At 40.0% G+C, this 19,210-nt stretch overlaps 2 protein-coding genes and 2 non-coding genes across 5 annotated transcripts in view; all 4 read left to right on the forward strand.

Annotated features, from left to right (window-relative positions):
* The first annotated feature begins 110 nt into the window (after window positions 1-110).
* ak2 (adenylate kinase 2) lies at window positions 111-15,592 on the forward strand. 2 transcript variants are annotated; one of them, XR_010167166.1, is made up of 7 exons: window positions 111-338; window positions 5,232-5,357; window positions 6,962-7,072; window positions 7,999-8,093; window positions 11,152-11,224; window positions 12,131-12,755; window positions 15,393-15,592. XR_010167166.1 is itself a non-coding variant. In XM_063899559.1 (7 exons), exons 1-7 carry the CDS (start codon window positions 240-242, stop codon window positions 15,398-15,400), a joined length of 732 nt encoding a protein of 243 aa, XP_063755629.1. In that variant the 5' UTR covers window positions 111-239; the 3' UTR covers window positions 15,401-15,592. The 2 variants fall into 2 exon arrangements, 1 of the variants encoding a protein (XP_063755629.1); XM_063899559.1 differs by having other exon boundaries at window positions 12,131-12,350.
* Window positions 2,379-2,516, forward strand: LOC134875557 (small nucleolar RNA SNORA57). The gene has a single exon (XR_010167223.1). It is a non-coding gene; the product is annotated as a small nucleolar RNA SNORA57 (small nucleolar RNA).
* On the forward strand, window positions 5,898-6,020 carry LOC134875558 (small nucleolar RNA SNORA57). The gene has a single exon (XR_010167224.1). It is a non-coding gene; the product is annotated as a small nucleolar RNA SNORA57 (small nucleolar RNA).
* A 1,467-nt stretch (window positions 15,593-17,059) lies between the features above and the next one.
* Window positions 17,060-19,210, forward strand: part of rnf19b (ring finger protein 19B) — a 34,195-nt gene continuing 32,044 nt past the window's right edge. Inside the window, exon 1 of the mRNA XM_063899164.1 lies at window positions 17,060-17,317. The gene's annotated coding sequence lies outside the window, so the exon portion shown is untranslated. The remainder of the gene's footprint in view (window positions 17,318-19,210) is intronic.

A 19,210-nucleotide genomic window follows, 5' to 3' on the forward strand; every position in this document is an offset into this window, starting at 1 on the left:
TCCTGATTATCGGATATTACACAAGAACCGTCACACAGATTTCATCCAATCAACGCTAACAATAAGTGACAGAGCAGTCTTGTGGCCAATCACAACATCATTAGGGGGCGAGGTTTTAATCGTTGTATCAGACAGGAGGCGGAGACGTGTCCTTTCCTGGCTGAACTTGCAAGAGGTGTCAGTAGGACGACAGACAGACTTTATTAAAGTTTCTGCCCTGCTGGTGTCCCGCTCCAGTCATGGCCCCCAGCGTGCAACTGAAGGAGGCGATAGCCGATGTGCAGGAGGGGATCCGTGCCATCCTTCTCGGACCCCCCGGAGCTGGGAAGGGGACTCAGGTGAGAGAAGGGGAGCTAACGGAGCTAACTGTTAGCCCTTTGCGCATGGTCGGTATTTGTACAAGCTAATGCTAATGCTAACCTACCTAGTTGACCTGGTTGTGTTTGGAACTACAACTCTTAGAAAAACACAACTGGACTCTGTGTTAAGATGCATTGTATTATTCTTGGATATGTCCGACAGTTTCATATCAATGTTAGCAATTATTACAACCTCATTCAATACGGGAGACATTAAGAAATATAGATATAATGAGGCTATGTTGTCTGAGACCTTAAACCTGCCTCGTATGTTTTTGTAGAAGCTGGTCTCCCCTAATATAACTGTATTTTATAACATACAAACATTTAAGGTTCTTTCAAGAAAGAATACTTTTGACAAAGGAATAAGGTTGTCCTTCTTAGCTTTTTGTGCTTGAATACAGAAAATATATATCTGAAATAAGCTACTTGAAAACGGTCAAAAGAAGATTTTGTTTTTGCAGATAAAGTCCCATTTGCTACATCCAAACAACAGTCCTTCAATCACACAACATATCCTTTTACTGTCCTGGACCCTGCATATGGCGTGCCTGTATGTATTGTTTCCTCTTAGGATGGTTTCTATTGCTCCTCGCTTAAAGGTCCCCTTTTATACTCTTTTTCAACAATATATTATAGGTCTCAGATACAAAGCATGTCTCTGAAGTGTTTTGCTCAAAATACCAAAAAGATCAATCATTGTAGCATGACAAAACCCCTCAGTTTCAGCTCTGATTCAAAAGTGATTCTGTGTCTGTAACTAAATGCAAATAAACTGCCACTCCCCATGCCCCTCTGTGACATATTTGGTCATTGGCTAATGGTTGCATAATCCAGAAAACCTTGTGACATCACAGAGTGGCAAAATATGATCGGCACAATTTCATACAGGTTTTTATAAAAATGGCTCAGTACAAGAAAGATATTTTTCCTGAAACTTTCAGGAATATTTATGTATTACATATGAGAAAGTGGATTTTACATAATAGGAGAATTTCAAGTTAGCAAGACCTTGGCTGGGAAATGTTTCTTTCCTAAATCTTCTTAAGAAAAACAGCCATTCTCTTAAGCTTCTTTCACCAGTATGGGGATTGTATTAGCTGCTAACTCCCAGAAACGTAAAACTATGCACTTCTTTTTACCACACGTCCATTGATGTAGACAGGGGTGTGTCCTCTTATACTTAATTGTTTACACCCATCAGTTATTTGCTTTTGCTGATGTTGATAAGTTCACAATAAAAAAACTTTTTTTTAAATTCTGCATACAGATGCACAGATTTACAAAATCATGGTCAAACTGGTTTTCTCTTGTACGGCTGTCAGCGTTCACATTGTTTGGATACATGGAAAACTCACTGCATTGTCTCCTAAAATGTTCCTTTGCATGCATACTTTTTAATATATATATATTTTTAGCATTTAGTCATTGAAATGTGTATAAAATGTAAAAATATTTGATAATTGGCAGGATTTCAACCATAGATTTTTTGTTTTTGAGTAGTGGACTTATTCCCTGTGATCTCGCCCATTGATTTGTGGAATTTGGTTTTGAAGCCTTGAGTTTGACGTTTTTTGAGAAAAATCCCATCATTAATCACTGTCAAAATATTATATGATATCTGATTATTATTTTAGGTAAGCTTACAATTTACTACATGACAGGTACTGAGACAACAAAGTGTAATGGCATCTACAGAAGTGCAAAAAGTCTAGAATACATTAACAACATTTATAGACATCTAAGTAGCTATAAATACACTGTCATACATGTAGGAAGTTTAATGGAGTTATCTACATAAAAGCCTGTTTTGAAATGTCAGTTTTAGAAAGGATTTCAAAGATTAAGCTGATTTCATCATGCAGTTTGATTCATATAATCCAAACAATATCAAAGCCCATAGCGATTTTAAATTCCAAAAGTCAAACCTTTTTTTTGGTAAACATTTCCAACATGTTCTTATCAACCCATATGTATTGTGCTTCGATCGAGACTTAAAGGTGTTGACGTTTTTACTACCCTCCATTTCTTGGCATGCATGTGGTTGTTGAGTACCCATGTGTGTAATGTACGGAGGGAAACTAAAGGCAGTACTATGTCTTCGGTACCGGTGTGTGTGGTCGTCTGCCGGTTCTATCCTCAATCGCTGTCATATTCATGCCTTTAATAAATAAGGAGTCCGTTGAGGGTTTCCCTCTGGAGATTCTTAAAAAAGGAATAACAATGTTCACTTAGTGAAATTCATTATTTTTCTCCTGCACTCGGTCTGGAAAAAAATGTTTCAACATTTTTCGGAATATTGAAAATTCCTCACTATCCAAATATTGTATAATATATTATTATAAGTTTGGGTACAATTTATGTTTTATTACAGAACAGGTGCTGAGAAAATAACATTTTGTTGGAATCTACAGAAAAGTAAAAAGTCTCTATGAATGTAAACAACATTTAGACATAAAAAAGTAGCTATGAATACACTAACATACTTGATAGGAAGAAAGGAAGGGAGAGCAAATCAAGTTACTCACATAAAAGCCTGTTTGTAAATGTCAGTTTTGAGAAGGGATTTAAAAGATTAGGCCTAAGCTGATTTTCTTCACGCTGTTCCTTCAAAAGTACAGGGGCCCTTATAGAAATTTGAGGATTTAGTGGTAGATTTCTCATGTATTTTTCTTTCAATCGCTGTCAGACCTCTGTGAGGCTCTATGCTGATGTTAAAGCGCTTCATGTTCAGCCCCACATGACTAAATGTCTCATGTTTCACTTGTGCTCGATGAAATGTATACCTAAATTGGCGTGTAGGACAGAAATATAATTTATTTAAGTAGGAACTCGCTGTAACTTATAATCATCTGCCACAAGCAACATCTGCCAGAAAAAATGTGTGCAGTGGAGCCTGAATATGTAAAATAATGGTTTATCTATTTGGTATTTCTGTGGTGTCATAGCTGGTTGATTTTTATCAAAAGAAAGTGGGCAACACATTTTATAATCTAATGACCGTTCACATCACTTATGAAAAGAAAATAGTTCCTGCTTTAATGTGGGGCTCTGTCTTTGTTTTCTATCAATATACATAACAAATCTTCGGTTTGTTGATTGTGAGTCCAATAAAACCAAGAATTTAAAGATACTTTATTTTGAGGAGCAGTGATTTAAATGTCCTCCGTGGGCTGTGCAAGGCAACAGTTTCAAACATGGCAGATAGGGTTTCTTGATATAGACGTTATACACTGCCCGGCCAAAAAAAGGGTCACCACTTGGATTTAACTAAGCAAATATGTAAGAGCCTCCCATTGGATAATTACTGCATGGGTGATTATGTTTCAGCTGGCAACAAGTTATTTAACCATAGCTTCTCATTTGTTAAACAGTCATGTCGAAAGACATATCCTGTGGTCATGGAAAAGATGTTAATCTGTTTCAGAAGGATCAAATTATTGGCATGCATCAAGCAGAGAAAACATCTAAGGAGATTGCTGAAACTACTCAAATCGGGTTAAGAACTGTCCAACGCATTATTAAAAGCTGGAAGGACAGTGGGGAAACATCATCTTCCAGGAAAGAATGTGGTCGGAAAAAAATCTTGAATGATCGTGATCGGCGATCACTTAAACGTTTGGTGAAATCAAATCGTAGAAAAACAGTAGAAGTCACGGCTATGTTTAATAGTGAAAGTAAGAGCATTTCCACACGCACAATGCGAAGGGAACTCAAGGGATTGGGACTAAACAGCTGTGTAGCCGTAAGAAAACCACTTGTCAGTGAGACTAATCGGGAAAACCGGCTTCAATTTGCTAGGGAGCATAAAGACTGGACTCTGGAGCAATGAAGAAGGTCATGTGGTCTGATCAGTCCAGATTTACCCTGTTCCAGAGTGATGGGCGCATCAGGGTAAGAAGAGAGGCGGCTGAAGTGATGCACCCATCATGCCTAGTGCCTACTGTACAAGCCTGTGGGGGCAGTGCTATGATCTGGGGTTGCTGCAGTTGGTCTGGTCTAGGTTCAGCAACGTTATGTGCCCAAAGAATGAGGTCAGCTGACTACCTGAATAAACTAAATGACCAGGTTATTCCATCAATGGATTTTTTCTTCCCTGATGGCACGGGCATGTTCCAAGATGACAATGCCAGGATCCATCGGGCTCAAATTGTGAAAGAGTGGTTCAGGGAGCATGAGACATCATTTTCACACATGGAGTGGCCCCCACAGAGTCCAGACCTGAACCCGATTGAGAATCTTTGGGATGTGCTGGAGAAGACTTTGCTCAGTGGTCCAAATCTCCCGTCATCAATACAAGATCTTGGCGAAAAATTAATGCAACTCTGGACAGAAATAAATGTTGTGACATTGCAGAAGCTTGTGGAAACGATGCCACAGCGAATGTGTGCCATAATCAAAGCTGAAGGCGGTCCAACAAATATTAGTGACCTTTTTTTTGTACAGGCAGTGTACATGTATAACCAGGGCTTCAGCCGTCTAAGCATTGTCCTCAAGGGCACCTAGTTGCCCTTGCCTGTAAGACCAGCATGATAACATAATTCAGATTTGCATTCTAACTTTGAAAACTGATAAAACCGTTAACCGATAATCAAAACCCTTTCCAATTATTTTCGATTTAATGTTTTATTTGCCGCACCTAAATAAATAAGTGGTGGCTTGGCATGCAAATCGAAGAATCTCTTCTGGTGAAAACGTTAGTCTGTCAGCCAAAAATCACAAACTGCTTTCATTCTTCCCTCAGCCAACAATGCAGGTGGTTGGCTCTGCAACAGAACAAACCCCCTGCCAAGCGCTTTCTTCTTCTGTCAGGTTGGTGGTGATAATCTAAAATTCTTAATAAATCCTGAATCTGTCGTGTTCCCCCTCCAGGCCCCGCGGTTAGCAGAGCGGTACTGTGTGTGCCACCTTGCCACTGGGGACATGCTGAGGGCCATGGTGGCCTCAGGCTCGGAGCTTGGGAAGAGGCTCAAGGAGACCATGGACGCTGGCAAACTGGTAACTATCTGCTCATCTGCTTCTCATGATCTGTGTGTTTTCCTTTCTCCCCCTCTGAGGCTCTGTGCTGATGTTACAGCCTTTAATGTCCAGTCCCTCATGACTACATACTCATGTGTTTGCCTTCAGTGATTTTTACAGCTGAAATGTCTTTGAAGCACAAGTGTGAGACAAGCGAACCAGAGTAATGATCAGCCATGAATGGAAAACTGTAACACTTACACCTACTTATTTGCATAGCTGCTAATAGTTTGTTAAATGACTGCTCTGATCTTTACTGAACAGTTCCCTTCATAATGTGGATTTATATTGTTTAAATGTGGTATTTCTGTTTTATATTTGTAGAATGAGTTACTTAAAATGGCTGCGTAGGATTGTTTCATGTAATCCAAATAGTTTTGAAAATCCCCAGAGCGTTTTTCCAAAAGTCAACCTTTTATTGAAAAGAAAGCACGAGGTTAACATTTCCAACACAGTCTTATCCAACCATATGTATTGTGCTTCGATCGAGACTTAGTGGTGTTCAAAAATGTTTTACACCCTCCATTTCTTGGAGTACTCATGTGTGTAATGTTCAGAGGGAAACTAAAGGCAGTGCTATGTCTTCGGTGCCAGTGTGTGTGAGATCGTCTGCCGGTTCTGTCCTCAATCACTGTTACATTCATGCCTTTAATGACTAAGTAGAGTCTAAAGAGGGATTTCTGCTGCAGATTCTTAAAAAATTAACCAAAAAATCTCATGTGATCTTTCTAGATAAGCAAAAACTTTTTAAGTTTCAAAATTGAATATAGAACATTTTTTATTTCATAACTGAAAATACTTTATACCTCACAGAAGACACTTTTTTACTGCGGTCGGAAAAGTGTTAGCTTTCCTGCTTGCAGCTCACAAAGGGAGGCACCATAGCTTATATTAGTATAATAATAACAATCTATTTTGGCTCAATCACTATAAACGTTAATGGAAACTTTCTCATTTTATTCTGGTTAATCACTAAAATAAATACACACACTAGCCGCTTCAACAAAAGGTCAACCAATAAAAAAAATAAAGTGTAATTAAGCCCTAGCTTCCAAGTTATTGTTGATTGACTGTAACAATTTCTTTAATTCATAATCCTGTTTTTATTTGATTTAATTCTCTTGTAGATGTTGAGCTGACACACTGAGATTGTAATCTTGAATGTTGCGTCACGTTTTAATGAAGTCCTTCCTGCACGTTTGAAACCTGCAATCTTTTTGCTCACACTGTACTGTTAGTTAAGGAACATGGTCCTTATTGACTGGTAGATGTTTTGAAGATGTATCCAGAAATATCATTTCAAATCTTGTTGTGTATTTGTGCATGTGTTCACTACGGTGTGTCTTTCTACACCTGTTGCATAACCTCTCTCTGTCTCAGCAGGCAGCTGATTTCCTCAGAGCTGTTTGTCTCTGTGTGGTTGCTTATGTAAAGTCTGTTTTTTGAAATGACTCCTCTCCCTTTATTTCCTCCCTGTGTGGCTGGTTCAGATATCCCTGTCAACATGTTGTTTTTCTTGCTCTTGGTCAGAGCTGTTGCTATGCAGATGAAAAGATGGATGAGGATTTGCGGATGTCTTGCAGGTCAGTGATGACATGGTGGTGGAGCTCATAGAGAAGAACCTGGACTCTCCGCCCTGCAGAAACGGCTTCCTGCTGGATGGATTCCCTCGCACAGTCAAGCAAGCAGAGATGGTTAGTGTTCAAAGAGGACATTATGCTCAGTACTTCTTTTCACCCTCTGTCTGAAACCAGGGCCTAGTATGCTCGGATTGGTTAGCTGGCCAACTTTATTATAGGGCTCTTTTTTTAATTTGATGTTAAAATTTCTGCTGTTGAGTTGAGAAACAAAACTGGACAAAGGTTTCACATTTTACAGTGTTTACAGTGTTGTTAAAGTGAGTTTGATCGGTTTTGGTCTGTTTTGGACCGAGCCAGGCTAGCACAATCTCAGTCCATCGATCATCTGATCCAACTCTCTACAAGGAAGTAAATTATCCTAATTGCTAAAAAACTGAACTATTCCCTTTTTACTAAATTAAAGATTGATTCCATGCATACTGTCACAATTTAAACACAGTTTAAAGAGAAGCTACAACGATAGCAAGACAAATGCATAAGAAAGCTGTGTCTTTTTCTTAAAATGTTTCATACAGACACCCTCCCACCCTCTGAATGACTTTAAAGTTCAGTCACTGTTCTTATCCTTCAAAATTATACACAGACTTCAAAATGTATCCTCACATTTAAAAACAGACTTTATTTTCTGTACTCGTGTAAGAAAAATGTTTATTAAATTACCTCATGCTATCTTTCTACGTACCCCCTTGCATCCCCTCAAGTACACTCCAGTATCGAGGCTATTCACTAAATTATGATCAAATATAAGTTTGGAATAAATATATATATCTCTAATAACATGTTGCAAACTGAAGCATAGATTTTTTTCTTCTTTATCAATACAAAGCAACCAGATACTATTTAAGCACTTACTTTATATCCTCAACCGTAAAACACTTACTATTTAAAATGGATCTGATTTCTATATTTAATTGGATCTTCATACCAGACCAAAATACTAAAAAGCTTTTTTACAGTAGGTTTGTCTGTTTGTCTTGCAGCTGGACAATTTGTTGGACAAGCGACACGAGAGCCTGGACTCAGTGATCGAGTTCGCCGTCGACGACTCCATGTTGGTCCGCAGGATCTGTGGCAGGTAGGACAACGAATTACTCACCACCAGGGGAAGGATCCAATTTGTTCTATATCCCAGGCACAACAACGGGTAAGGAGCTCCCAGGATGGGAGAAGCTCCTCATTCCCGCTGAGTGTTAAATCCATCCATAGATCACTTCATTTAAACAGAAGAGACTGGGACAGTGAGATTATGCAGGAGAGGAGTGGAGCGTGAAAGCATGCGGTTTACTGAGGAGGCTGGAGAGCGTCCTGCAGCTGCAAAGTCGCAGCACGCATCTTAAGAGGAGTCAATGAGTGCCACAGCTCCGTGCCATACTGTACTTTTAAATGCTCCTTTTCATGAGTCTCCAAAGAGATATGTGAAGAAAACAAAACATAACTATTAGAATTAAGCTACAGCTCACCAGTGACATTCAAATTAAAGGGGAAACATGCAGGAGGTTATAGTAATGAAGCTATAAGAAACCAACAGGTACAGGTGCTTTTAATAAAGGTGGCCTGTTCACTATATAACTAAAAAATATTCAGATATGTTCTAGGTTTAGTTTAAATTGTTAAGATAGGGACACACTGTTCTGTTAATGGTGTGTATGCATGTTTCACAACAGTCACACCAGCATTCATAAAAGAATGAAAGCTATGTTCTTCATTTGTGATATGACCTGTAGTTCTACAGTACTGTAGGTACCATACATATCTTATCAAAGGGCTTGAGAATTACGGCATCCTGTCAACTTTAAAAACTAAAATGACCCCCCTAATAATGCCACATTGTTAAAACATCTGATTTGATATCAGCAGAAGGAAAGATAGTAAATGTTAGCTGCTAGCCGCCAGTATCCCAGATGCTATTGGCTTGAATTATAGTTCGGTGAAGCTCCTCTGAGTTGAAATAAGTATTCACATTGTAGAGTTATCATATTCTGTTCAAATGGGATCTTGTTAAATGCTTTTTTTGTGAAGATAATCGAGTTAATAAGTTTAAAGGAGATGTTTTCACAGCAATTTAAAGTAGACTGAAGGTTGGGATTTCCCTAAAAAACAACAACATGCAAACCATAAAAAGACGTAAATAATAAAGGGCTGTCTTTATCCAACTTGAGCCAGTGTGATATTATAAATCAGCAGCAATACACTCAATTATTTCCTTGAATTGTAGCTGCATTAAATACATCATTAAATCAAATGAATAAGAGACACTCGTGGTATTCTTACTGCATGGTAAAGTCAGTCATTTTTTGGGATTTCCATTTTATTTTTTTTGATTTAATGGTGAAGTTAAAACAATACAAATGAAGTCATTTCCTTTTTCTGTTATAAGGGAAATAAAGATGATACACATTGGTCTGGGAAAATTGTCACAAGGGCGTCTCTGGTATTGTGACAGCCTAGTTTCGGCATGCGCTGACCTTTTAAGAGTACAGAGACAAATGAGGCACGCCGTCTGTCAGCTGATTTATCTTTAGGACGACAACAACATTTCATTTCACCAACATTTTGTTCAATCTCCACAGTTTGGCTAAGATAGGGCTCTGTATTCATTTCACCTGGTTAAATGAGCTCTGCTGATTATTGACAGAATATTGAAAATGTTTTATTGCGCTCAGAAAACGTTTAATTTTCCCGCTTGCATCACACCATTTTTATTCTTTTTTTATAGGGAATTGCTGATTTGTATTTATTGGTAAAAATGATATACATATTAACTTTGTTTTAGCCATATACACTATCTATGAATGGGCACAAACCATAGTTTTTAGAAAGGCTCTTTACTCTGCTGTACTATAATCACACTGAAGCGATTTTATGTTCCAGCAGTCAGTGCTTGCGTTTGTCATAATCATCGTAAGATAATAAAAACGTATTTATTAGCATTACATTTCCATTCATTCACTTAAATTGTTTTGTTTGTTTATTTCTAAAGGCATGGAGAGTTAAGTTGAACAAAGACTGCGAGCTCCCTTTTCATGTCAACACACAGAGCAGGTCAGAGACTTGTCCTCCTGCAGTGACACTGTTGCCATTGTGCATGAACAGTTAAATATAGTAAATGCAATTTTACAAGGTTAGTTTTTGTGTCGGCCACTCTGCTGACACACAGAGCCTGAACTCTAGCCTCATAACTCAAACACTCTCTGAATGTTGGACTTCATTTACTGTTCTTGAAAACACACGCTACACAGGGGATGAAATCCTGTAGCATGCAATCCCCCCTCAGCAGTAGAAGCTCCACACCGGAGTGAGACGGGCTGTGGGTTACTGTAAAGTTATGGCAGTGCCCTGGGCGCACCTCATCTTATTGGCCGATGGCGGTGAATAGGGCTAACAATGGCCGATGTCTGTTCGAAACATAGGTGCATCCCTACAGTTTAGTCCTTACTCGTATCCGGTTAAATAAGTAGACTTTTCCTCCATTTTGCCACATGCAAAAACACTCCACAACCAACAGAAACCACTGCACAACCTCATTTTTATTTCCTTACTTATTTTCCCAAGATGCTCTGATAATAAATGTTTGACTCCTTTCACAATCTCTACAGGCTGAGGCTGGACAGAAAGCAAACTCTTCTAGCGGTGTAATTGGCAGCGTGTTGTTGTTTCCATGTCTCCAGCCTCCACTGTGCAACAAGTCATGATTCACTTAACAGTTTTGAAACGGTTAAATGGAACGCGCCATGCTCTGATTTGGTCGCTGATATACATTGTGCAGGCAGACGTGTTCCTTCATCACCAACTCGTCAGCGCTTTAGAAATCGGTTTTATGAAATCATTTATTAGTGTCTGTTATTCAGTGTTTGACGTCCTCACTCCACGTTATCTGTATGCCACGCTGAATGGCCGTTAGCAGATAGCCGGGTTACTGTCTGCGGGGTCCTTTTGTGAGGAGGAGGATGCCGCATGCTGTCTTTTTACAAGCCAAGTAGGACAAGGGCAGCATGTGGGAGGATAAAGGGACAGTTAAGGAGTTAGTGAGTCACCGTGGTCGTCTAACCCTCGTCCATCCTCCTCTGCTCACTCTTAATTTCTTTTTTGTCCTTGTCCTGCCTCTCTCACCGTGTCCCCTCCATTTCCCCCAGACTAATTCATCAGCCGAGTGGTCGCTCCTACCACGAGGAGTTCAACCCCCCCAAAGAGCCCATGAAGGATGACGTAAGTAGTTTGACTATCTACCCACTTAGAAACCATTTCTGGCTAATCTGCCACCTACTTAAACTCACTGCCAAGCCTGGTGACAATCAGCCAGCTTCAGATGCAAGCTGAAGGTAGAAAAATGTCCAGGCACATTTACCAAATATATACATGGAGATGCTTCTGGGTATCATCATTTGGATCATCTTATTAGATCTTGTTCTTTACTTTGACTTCCAAAGAGAAAATCCGGCGAGTCTTGTTTTAACACGGCAATTCCAAAAAGACGATCTTACTAAATACACAGTGGTGGCTGACAAGTGCTAACGCGCTACAACGGCCCAACGCTGCACTTTCAAAAACGGTTGAAATATTAAAACACAGATGTGCCAAAATACATGCAAATGAAGAAACCGCTTTGCCAGTTTGACATCACAAGCAGCACCTTCAGAAAACATTCAGCAACTTGATTAAACATGTGCAGGGTTTACTAAGAAAAGTAATGCTGCAAGAAGCTGAAAACACAAGAGACCAGGGGACACTAAAAACTGATGCACACAGCTGGGACCAGATCGCTTGTCGACGTTCAGGGATAATAACGTTTTCTGAATGCTGCTTGTGTTAAGTTGGTGAAGATGAGTCATTTGCACAGGTTTTGGCACACTTTTTAAAATTTACGTCACTTCTGAAGCTGCAATGCGTTTCCCAGGATGGAAGGATTTTGGGTTTCGTTGTGCGTTTGCACCTGTCGGACACCGTAAACGCGGCTTAAAATGAGTGAAATAGAGCTGTAGCATGAAGTGTTTATGTGGATTTAGGTTTACAACTGAGGAGCATTGATCTGATTGTGCAGGTTCCACAGTCTCGGCCTGTTTTCTATCTCTGTCCCTCTTCTCATGGGTTTCCTCTGCTCTTGTCTGCACTCAGCTGACAGGCGAGCCGCTCATCCGCCGCAGCGACGACAACGAGAAGACCCTGCATTCCCGTCTGGACGCCTACCACCGGCAGACCGTCCCTCTGGTGAAGTACTACAGCGCCCGGGGCCTGCATACGGCAGTCAACGCCTCCCTGAGCCCAGACGTCGTCTTCGCCTCCATCATAGCAGCCTTCTCCAACGCCATGGAACTCCCTGCCCGCGCCGTCGCCTGTAAAGACCAAGTGTCCTTCATTTAAACCCTTTTTCCTCCTCCTTCCTCCTTGGAGATTATACAAGAGCTGATCAAGTTTAACAGTGGCAACAAAATGTACCTTTGCAATCCAAAACATGGAAGATGGAGACTCAACGTGGCAGCAGTGATCCCTTTTGTAGAAACAGAAAGGCTTTAACGCTTTGTTTCTCTTCATCACAGTATCAAGTCTGAGAACTAACCAGTAATCACAATGCAAGCTGAGCTCTACGCTGCTTCTGTGCCTTTCGTTTATATCGAAACAAGATGAAATGTTTTGACATTTAGCAGCGCGGAATGCCATGCACTTTCCTACAGATGCTTTTCACCAGAAGGCGTTTGAAAGTATTGACGTTCGCCGCACATTGTTTGCCCTCGCTGGACAGGTTGGCTCTTGTTTAATCGATGACTCTGCCCTTTTCTCTTCCTCAGTCCCTGATTCTCATGCATAGACTGTACATTAGAACTCCTGTTTTTCCTATCAGCTACATTTCCTCCTCTTTCCATTCCTTTTAGGTAGACAAGCAGCTGACATGCATTGTTTAAACTGCCAGTCATTTTCAAAGTACTTTCAATGTCCTTAAGTTGGTTTTGATTTGTAGCAGTAGAGAGACCATCAATGTTGGGAAAAAGAATAGGATTCATTATTGCTGAGAGAATATCTTACAAAAGCCAAAACGGGGCGGAAAAAATACATATAAAGAAACCTTAGCTTTCCCTCAAAGTGCATTACTTTTTATAGCATTAATTCATAAACTGGCAAAGTTATTACAATCATTTGTGTGTGGGGCATTAGAGGGAGGGAAAACAACAAAACTACATTTCTTTAGAGGCCCTGGATTATTTACAGGCTGTTTTATTTAATATAACATACCAGGATAATTTTTTTCATTGGGTATTATCAACATTTTTTCGAGCAGTATTTCGTATTTAACAATTAAGTTGATAAATATTGAGCTACATCCCTAGTGAGTGATCTAATATTTGACCAAACGATTGTATCTGAGGTGCATTTTTTATTTGTCTGACACCTTTGAAAACCATTGTAAATCTTATCAGTAAGATTTATTGGTGAAATGTAGCTTATGTTAGAATCTCAGACATAACTGATTAGGTAGAAGGGACCCTTTTATGCTCCTTTTCATTTATTTGTATTCAGTGCCTCTGCTGGGACATGTCTCCATGCTTTAATGTTCAAAAAGCTGTTTATGTTTCTCATACTGCCTGTGTTGCAGCACCTCTTTTCACCCTCTGTCTGAAACCAGAGCCCAGTCTGCTCTGATTGTTTAGCTGGCCAGCTCTGTTGCAATTTATCAACCGCTCAGAGATGTCCCGCCCCTTAGCCTTTCACATGTTGGAGGGCTAGCCAATAGAAGCGCGAGTGTTACATAGAGATGTCACTATGTTATGGAAGTAAACAAAGTACTCCAATGGAGGCGTTTCAGGCAGAGGGGGGAGTCTGAAGGGAAACTCCCTCTGGGGGGAACTTGGGGATTTTAGCCTTTGCAGACCATTGACATACACAAGAAACTAAGTAAAGGCAGAAATGGGCCACTTCAACATTTGGAATGTGTTCAGAGACCTGGAGGATAAACAAAATTTAAAGCAACGTTTTTAATTCTTTCCTTTTTTTCCCTGCCGCTCCCAGAACTCTTTCTTTTTGTTCCATTGGCCTGGAGTTGCTTGCTATGTTTTTTCCCCCCTAAGACCTATTCCTGACACAGGAAACAATGGGAGTTGTGAAAATCAATTCTTAAAATATCAGCAGAAAGGAATTTCCTACTGGAACAGCCGACCTGCACGTTACACTGGTGTGGCTTAAGAGGATTTGCCCTTGAATCCTCTCTTCCTCCTTCACCTTTCAGTTCCAGCTAAAATCCCTGCGTGTCTGTAATCACCTGCTGTTGTTGTACAGGGGAAACATCTTGCATGCAGACTGTCACCTGCACTTTTCCCTGAATACTGATGTCTCTATTCTCAGTGGGGTTGCTGTAATGAAAAACAAAAGCAGATGTTCAGTAGGCCCAGTAGGCAGATTTTAGTCTCTTATGCAGCTCAACCAGGCAGTTTCATGCCAAGTTTCCCCTTTTTTAATATCCTATCCTGTGCTCAACGATGCCTTTCTTGCTTCTTTATGTAGAAGTAAAGCTATGAATGTATATATTTTGAAATGACAGCTTACCTTGCTGCTTGTTTTGTTTAACTTTTTAAAGGCGTAGTATATATTGTATGAAGTGGGGGTTATATGAGGTCCCTATCCATAGTTGGTGGTTTCTACCGTGATGGTGGAGATGCACTTCCAATTTGGAGAAACAGACAGGATTTGCTGCAACAAAGCTGAGTAATGCACTGATGTGCCAGGGGGCAGCAGCAAAATGTATTTAAGATGCTGTTTGTATAGCACACTCAAAGAATATTTTTCCCAATGTAGTCAGGCAGCTATTCAAACGAAGAACTGATTCCCTTATCCGTGCACTCTTCAAAGCCACCAGACTCCATTGGGAAGACTTTCCTTGCTGAACATGTGATATACTGTTTAAGTGATTGTGTTGTGTGACTGGTGGATCCTAAACAACCCTTTAAAATGCATTGACAATAACACAAACAAACTCCCCCACCTCTCATGTTTTTGAAGAAACTCATGGTTTCGTCAATGGGATCTCCAGGCTATCAAGAGAGCATTAATAATGGCTTCAGATCCTCATAAAATGGCATTTTGTTCAAAAATGTCCAAATATATAATAACTTAAACTGATATTGATTATTTTAGGTGGCTTAAATATTCATTTGCTGCTTAAGTCCCTCATATAACCCCCACAATCTAAATATATCCCTTTACATTAAATTGACTTTTAAATGTGCACTTTAAAGTCAAAGCTGGCAGTCTAATTGCACTCGAAAGACCCTTTTTTTAGTTTGACATTTTCAGCAATTAAATGACCAAATATAATGCTATTAGTCATAGTTTGTCTCATTTTCTCTGTAACTCACACACAACTTTTCTTCTGTCACTTCTCTTCCAGCTGGTTGAAGCTGAGCGGCTACATTCCCACCATGGAGGAGGTTTGGATCTGGAAAAGACCTCTTGTTGGTTGACAAAGGGGGGTTCAGTTAATGGGAATCCTTAGACTTTTTATAAGTTAAGGTAAATGTTGTGGTGCTGTCGGGCTCGCAGTTGTATGTTCACCCTTCTAATAAAAATCATGCTTTCCTACAACATTTACATTTTCTGCACATTGTTTCGTTTTTTCCTCCCAGTGTGCAATCCACACTTTTAGAATGACAGTTGTAGTTAAATATTAGACCTGACTCTGACCTGTTGAGCATGTTAGCTAATTACGTTAGCTGTGGAATAGACGAGGCCCCTGCTGAACTTCTTTGTTTGGAGAAGAGTTCTTTAAAAAACCTCAAGTTGAATATGCTTTTGTGTAAGTCCTAAAATGAGACAATGATGGATATTCTTTCCCTGGTAATGAAAGAAAAAGAGCTGTTTGTACATCACCTTATAAACAATGAGGAAATGTAATGAACTTTGCATCAGCAGTGTTGTGGGGTGAACAACCCAGGCAACGGCCAAAATCCCTGCGTCTCTGGGCAATAGCAGCTTTATTGTCACTGTCGTTATTGCAAATTTGCATGTGGTTAATTTTCCTAAAAAATAAAAGGTGCATCAGAAATTACCTTAAACTTTAGAGAAATTAAAGGACACTTCTTTCTGCACAATATTTGAAGCTGCAACTTCCATGTAGCTATTTAATGTGCTTTGAAATGTCCCTTGAAATTAAACTTTGATAAAGTCAGCCAAGTATGGAAGAAAGGCATTAAAAAAAGCAACAAGGTGATGTGTAAATGTGAATTAAAAACAAATAAAAATAAAAGATACAAAAAGGATCTATCTACCAAAAGAAATATATGGGTTATAATGGCGTAAAATGTGATATTAAAATGGACAGTTATACCAGGTAATATTGCTTATCTACGGATTTGAAAATTAACCGACACAAATGTGTGGGACAATATTTTAAAAGCTCACAGCTGATTTTATTTTCATTAGCAGCCACAAAAGCTTTGTGAGTATTATTTTGTGTATGTCGTGACTAAATGTGGTAATGAAGATACCCACTGCATGGGGAACTACCACAGAGGAGGTTTGAGTACTTTCCAGCAGGTTGGCCGTCACCAAACTTTACAAGTGTAGTGATATCAGAATTGAAAGCCAGGTTAGAAAGTGTGTGTGGTTGGAGAAAGGGAAAAGTGCATAAGTAACCCATAGAAGCCTATCTCAAACCTGTGCTTAAGTCATAGACTGTATAAAAATAGTAGGCTACGATACATGAGTGAATCAACAAAAGCTTACTCATCTAGTTTCTGGCATGTCTGAACGTTTGCCTTGCTGACAAACAGGATGATATCACACAGGACTTATTGTCTGATCTAAGATTACCTTATAAGCGCTATAACAGATACTATTGTCTGTTGTTTCTCTTTGAATAAACAAAGCAGATAAAAGTGATAAGAGTATTGATAAACCCTAACCCTTCGAACACAATGCTCTATGTTAATTTCCCAGTAGGTTTCCTCTTTTTCCCACAATCACATGTTGGTTTTTACGGTAAATGCCAGCTGGACTTCCTGAGGGGCGGGGCTCCGTCCAGACGGCGTAACGTCACCGGCGGGGCTTTCCTCCGTGACGTCAGAGGGCAGCGGCGGTGGAGCGCAGCAGCAGAAGAGAGGGACTCTGGAGATTAAATAGAGAGAGTTTCTGGAGCAATAGAGACCAACCATCACCTGCCAGCAGCCCCCTAAAGGAGACAGCTGGGAACGGTTACAGAGGACTGTTTCTACCTACAGTTTATCGATAAACGCAAGAAGGGAGACGAGACTGGAGTCGGAGTGTCCGTCGCATCGCTCCCCATCCTCCTGTCGAAGAGACCCGGTCCAGAGCAGGGTGAGTGCCCGGCGGAGAACCCGCCTCTGCCGCAGGAGCTGTCTGTCTGACCTGTCATGGGTTTAATGAGCCCTAGTGCTTAAAACGACCTAGATTAAACATAAAAACGGCCACATTAAAAGGAGTGCATCTATTTTGGAAAATAGCCATTTTAAAATGACACTTAGGTTCTCTGCATCTGCTAGTCAGGAGTGCAACTCAACCCAGAACCACCCTAATCATCATGACAGGGAAGGGACATGTCCATGTAAGATGTAGGGAGGATACAAGTCAGTGTCCAGAGTCAGTACTGCTGCATGTCTGGAAATAATCATGAACTGTAAAAACAAAATGTCTTCAGCTCTTTATCCAAGTCACCCAGAGTTGAAATCCTTTCCCTTTTTAAAACATTCATGCTCCTGCCACTCCCTGGTCAATGTGTGCTTTGGCTGAGGACAATCTGTATATTTTCCTGTGAGAAATAAAAGAAAGAAAAAAACACTACATGTGAGTTTTTAAAAGATATCTGGACAAACAAGGCAGTGAGGCTCAGAACAGAAGAGATGTTATGATACTGTAAGATGTCGAGGGCCAAATAAAACTCTTAACAGGAATATTAGATGAACATTTTAAAGCTGTATTTGAGTTTAAGGACAGGTTTTACTATTGTGCTGCTCAAGGTACTAAAAGGTGTGGTGACATTTTCCAGAATCTTAATATTTTATGTTATATTTTCTTCACCAACTTGTAGGTTTTGAGTAAATAATGGGGCTGTAGAAACACTTATTTAAATGTCCCCTATTATGCAAAATGCACTTTTGATGTCTTTTTTACACATAAATACGTGTCCCCGTTGTGTAAGTAGACCCCCAAAGTGTCAGAAAATACAACCCTATCTTGTTTCCTCCTTACCCACCTCCCAAAAAACCGGGGTACAAACGAGCTGATCCCGATTTGCTTCGATTATGATGTCATAACCGAAATACGGGCTGGCTTTACATTGAACTCCTGGCAACGGCCCACCCACGTGACACGTCCCAACCTATCATCCGCATTATGATGAGTCTCTTCTTCTCGTAGAAAACTTTCACAGAGGAGAGAGAGCTGCATGCGCTCTAAAGGGGCGTGGCCAGCTTCAGCTCAGCTCAAATTTAAAGGGACAGTCACAGAATCAGCACTTCAAGAACAGGGCTGAAATAGAGGGGGATGAGGCATGCTACAATGAGGGATCTGTTTGGTATTTTGAGCAAAACACTTCACAGACAAGTTTTGCATAGATATTGCCCCTCAATATATAGTTCAAATATAAGGCTCTCTGTTGTGATTGGTAATAAGGGTAGAATTGAGGTATTTCTTTGCTCTATTTTCCCATTTCCATTTTGTTTGTGTGTGTCTTCTAGAGGGCCCAAGAAACGACAGTGAATGATCACGATTACCATTTGCTTTGGATGTAAATAAGCTGCACAGATGGAGGGAGAAAGTTTGAATATTGAAAATAACTAGCAAATTCTATATCATGACTTAAACGAGTGGTTTGGATGGTGTGGATTGTGAAGTGGGGTTATCTGAGGTACTTATCCATAGTCAGTGTATTACCTATAGTGAGGGCGGTCAGCACGCCTCCAGTTATGAGAAACAGACAGGAGCAAATTGCCATGGGAGCTGAGCAATGCACTGCTGTGGAGAAGAGCCGCAGCTAAATGTATTTTATCCATTTCAAAGTTGAATTCGGTTTAGAGAAAGGTCTGGGTTCTTTCTTATCTTATGAAATCTGTGCAAGCATTCAAAGATAAACTTTATGTGTTAAAATCTAACCTAAGATTAAACAAACAAAAGCTCTATACTGTATGTTATTTCATTTAAAGTGATCTCTTCCAGATTCCATTGAAACACAGCATATTGTCTTTGTCCATG

This window comes from Eleginops maclovinus, chromosome 13, assembly GCF_036324505.1.
Source record: "Eleginops maclovinus isolate JMC-PN-2008 ecotype Puerto Natales chromosome 13, JC_Emac_rtc_rv5, whole genome shotgun sequence".
Taxonomy (NCBI): Eukaryota; Metazoa; Chordata; class Actinopteri; order Perciformes; family Eleginopidae; genus Eleginops; species Eleginops maclovinus.

Coding starts and splice junctions, on each gene's coding strand:
- ak2 (XM_063899559.1), top strand. CDS start 240: ATGGCCCCCAGCGTGCAACTGAAGGAGGCGATAGCCGATGTGCAGGAG. Junction 339..5,231: donor GAGCTGGGAAGGGGACTCAG/GTGAGAGAAGGG, acceptor TTCCCCCTCCAG/GCCCCGCGGTTAGCAGAGCG. Junction 11,225..12,130: donor AAGAGCCCATGAAGGATGAC/GTAAGTAGTTTG, acceptor GTCTGCACTCAG/CTGACAGGCGAGCCGCTCAT.